The 4,019-nt window shown below is 38.3% G+C and overlaps 2 protein-coding genes across 2 annotated transcripts in view; both read right to left on the bottom strand.

The window, feature by feature from the left end:
* Positions 1 to 255: 255 nt before the first annotated feature.
* Positions 256 to 930, bottom strand: LOC144973988 (uncharacterized). The gene has a single exon (XM_078916876.1). It carries the CDS (start codon positions 928 to 930, stop codon positions 256 to 258), a length of 675 nt encoding a protein of 224 aa, XP_078773002.1.
* A 17-nt stretch (positions 931 to 947) lies between these two features.
* Positions 948 to 4,019, bottom strand: part of LOC144973987 (uncharacterized) — an 11,960-nt gene continuing 8,888 nt past the window's right edge. Inside the window, exon 2 of the mRNA XM_078916875.1 lies at positions 948 to 1,499. Within this exon, the coding sequence (XP_078773001.1) occupies positions 948 to 1,499 (552 nt within the window). The remainder of the gene's footprint in view (positions 1,500 to 4,019) is intronic.

The raw sequence follows: 4,019 nt of genomic DNA, 5'->3' as shown, positions 1-4,019 counted from the left end.
TGTTGAGGCAGGTATAAATCAGACGTCAGGGAATTTCCAATCTTAAAATGTCGGATTTGGTCTCGAAATAAAAATCAAATTAGTAAAATTTTACCTGTAAGTTCCGCATTTGAATTATTTTCACCCACGTATCTACGAAAATAGGAAAACATTGTACATTTTTGTTCATTTATTAAGTAACTGGTCAAAATGGCTATGTGATCTGACCATTCGGGTCTGCCTCCATTGCAGTAAGATCCTATTTTCATGTCCAGTTTACATAAATCCAATATTTATGTCTAAGAAAATTAGAGTAGGTTTCTGTCCTTTTTTCAATGCAATTCTTTTCTTTTTCTCAAAAAAATAAGACAAGAAAACGTTCCTATAGTTAGAGCTCATTCTATAGTATACAAATATATTTATACTGGAGTTAATGGTGGCAGACAAGTGGGTAGAGTTATACAGAATATCTGCCAGTCTCTCAAATTGGCCTTTGACCCTCAATCTTGGATCGATAGATCGAGCTATCACGACTACAAACGAAGACACGTAACAGATACAGAAGATAAGAGAGATGACCGTTATCGTTCGAGCTAGCCTCCGTTCTTTGTTGCCTTCAGATTTAGCCTCTTTCTGACGTTGAGTTGAAATATGTGCGTTAACTTTATCCGGGTTTTGAAGATCATTGATACGTTTCGAATCAGACGCATAAACTTTAGAGTCGGTATTAACTGGTCTGCTTGCTTTTTCTCTCCATTTTTTAGATGTGTTTACGTACGTGATAGTGACAATTGTGGATACCGCAACAGTGATTAGAGACATAAAGCTGATGGCAAAATAATTGGTGTACAAAACAATATTTTTCCTAAATTCTCGATCAGAACTAAACACTAAAGTTAATTTGGTTGCATTAGTTTCATTTTGGTTCACAAATATAAGCCTTTCCGTCATATATACGGGGATATGACTCACAAATCCATAGGTAAATATAACGAGAGGTATCTCAGGGATCGCCGTGGAGTAAACAGTCTTTGGACGTGAAATGGAATCACAACACACATACAACGTTCAAACGCCACATAGGCTATTATCATTCTATTTATCGTTATGAACATTGCAAGCGGCCACCCCACGGAAAGATATATAATGCCGAACAGATCCACGGGAAGGTTTGGGATGTCGACTACGATCGCAGCAAACCCGATGCTCTGGAGGGTGATGGTGAAGGTCACACCAAGGTCAGCAATGGCCAGGAAGAACAAGTTGACTGTACTGCCAGATGAGAATAAGCCTTGCTTAAGGAACACGATGATGTTGATGACATTGGTAGACGTTCCGAACAGCCGAAAGATAAAACTGAGAACGACTTGGAAAATGATATGAAGGTTAAAGTGAGTATTTTCATCCAGAATCATCCTCGTGTTATCGGGATTGTCATCAATGGGCAAATCCGGATAGAAGGGTGTGGAGAGTGTGGCTGTGTCATTCAGGGAAACTGGGAACTCAAAGCTTCTAACATTCTAAAGATATTAATGATAAGCAGTTCAGTCGATCGGATTCTCACAGGTCTGGCAAGCAAAACAATATCTACTTATGCTTTTATCAAAACATAGACTTAATTATGTGTTTTGTCGACTGCTTTAAATCTGTCAAAGAGAGTGAGATATGAAATGTGTATATCAGTCGCTGTGGGCGATACTAAGATAAAGATCTGAAGTGTCTATGAAAGGTGCCAGATGAAAATAATTAAGCTTTTATATATTGCAATATCAACTAAACGTGCTCAAAGGAGTCCCTGGCCAACAGCAACACTTAACATGTAGGACGGGACATGACGCCTGTCAGGCGATATTACAATTTTTTCGGATAGAGACAACGCTGTTAACGACCAGTTACTAATTTTACACCCGAGTACGATGAGAGAATGTGAGTAAAATGCATTTTCCAAGGACTCAAGAATGCGCCGAGCTCGAAACAAGGACCTTTCGATCCGAAAGCGAATGTCATACCACAAGACCACATACCCGCACAATGCGAGAAAGAAAAATACAAGAAATAAAAACATCAGTCTTAAAAATCAGTCTTCCCGACTCGGAATGGAACCCCAGAATTACAGACCGGTATCCGTTTGGCACCTTTCATAGACACCTTAGATCTTTATCATTCACCGGTGCCAGCTTCCTAGTTTCTCAATTAGAGGAATCTAACTGCTAAACGTTGTGCATTTGGAATACTTATTTACTTACTTAATCCTCGTCTGACCAACCATAGGAAAAACTTCAAATTCGTTACGATCCAACCAGCACTTTTATCATTCAGATTTCTTTTGTAAACCACACCATTTAAAGAAAAATGTTTTATTTTAGATATAAAAACGTGACACTGTGTTGTAGAGTTCATTTTGCTGATCAATATTATGCTTAGAATGTGTTTGTTGCTTTTCTGATTAAGAAAACACTTTTTTTTTTTTTGGGTGGGTGTGAAATTTTGGGAAACATTTTGAAAATGTTTAGTAAGGAAAGGGTTAATCCTCTTCGGGCCTTGAGGTATAGGTCATCCACGAGACATCTCCAAAGAAACCTGACGAAGGACCATGCAGAAAGAATAAAAAGAAGCAGGCCTGTCTTGGAATACGGCCACTGTAAAAGCAGCCGATTGCAAACTGGAAGTGTATAGATTAAAACAAAAAGGAATATGCGACCCACACACAGACACGCCAGTGAAACAAAACTCATGCATCTACCTCAGTCAACAACAAAAATTATTAAAACTCTTGAGGAGAGTTTGGAAGTTGAAGTCAATCGAGTCTTTGTTTTTTTTTTTTGTTTTTTTTTTTTTTTTTTTTTTTGCCATCCGCGTTTATGACTAATTCTTACTAAACTGTATAACCTAGACTACAAAAGTTCATGGTTTCACAGAGTTTTGTGTGTTGGTCCGTTATACTTCCGGATGGCAATGTTGTGAGCTTCTTATCAAGCGCATACTATCTATACAGTATTCCGTGTTGTTTTGGAGTCCTTAAAAATGGAGTTGTCCCGCTTGTCTTCCATCTTTGAAAACCCGACATAAAGCCGATCATGGCTGAAGCAAAGACAGGTATAGCTTTGGTTCGACTAGTCCTTAGACTATAGCAGAAACACCGTCATTTCTTGATGGAAGCTGTTCAACACGAATCAATTTAACCTATTTACACCAATCAAACTAATCAAACAAATTTGAGATTTAAAACAAAAATGAATCAAAACACTTTTAAAATGAGCTAGATATAAATTAATATGATTCTTGCTCAATTACAAAGGAAATGCGGCAGTTAAAAAAAAAATAAAACAACGATATTTCGAGCGAACCGTATCAGTATCAGGCTATAAGTTAACGGTGGCTAAGGTGCCTAGACAGAGAAGTGGTAAGACATGGAATGAGATTTTTTAAAAAGTTAGCTCGGGATAGAGAATGGTGTAAACTGTTTGTCTGTGGCCTATACCCTAACCTAGGGTGAAAAAGGCTGATGATGACGATGATGATGATGATGAAGGTGCCTAGCCATCCTTCGCCATCTTTAACTGTAGCCCGACACTAGAACCCTCTAGGACTTACAGTTTGACGTCATTTTTAAAAGTTTGTTCAGCGTCGAGTGAGTTGTCGTTAGTAGAGCTCAAGGAAACAAGTTATCACATTGGTTAAATTATTGAATACAACTCACAATTTGTTTTCGTTTATGGCCAAAGACTTGTCTTTTGGCGTCTTTTTTTGGTCAGTGTCTGGCTATAGATAGAATGCGCTTGGCCAAGGAGTTCACAACATTGCCATCCGGAAGTATAACGGACCAACACACAAACTGTGTGTAACCATGAACTTTTATAGTTTGGTTAATACAGTTTAGTGAGAACAACTCACAAACGCGGATGGCAAAAACAATAACAAAGGCCTGAGTGACGTCATCTTTGAACTATCTATAGGTTAACGATGTCGACTGTGTAAAGCGGGTGTAACCGTAGTCATCGTTAACATATAGCCTGGCTCTAAAACCCTCTTGGACTTAC

This window comes from Berghia stephanieae, chromosome 5 (genome assembly GCF_034508935.2).
Source record: "Berghia stephanieae isolate SIO BIC M18660-M18661 chromosome 5, UCSD_Bste_1.3, whole genome shotgun sequence".
NCBI lineage: Eukaryota > Metazoa > Mollusca > Gastropoda > Nudibranchia > Aeolidiidae > Berghia > Berghia stephanieae.
Note: the sequence above shows the minus strand (reverse complement) of the source record. Positions and strands in the feature narration are given on the sequence as shown.

Bases quoted from the DNA above. Each gene is read 5' to 3' on its own strand.
- LOC144973988 (XM_078916876.1), bottom strand. From the start codon at position 930: ATGACGGAAAGGCTTATATTTGTGAACCAAAATGAAACTAATGCAACC.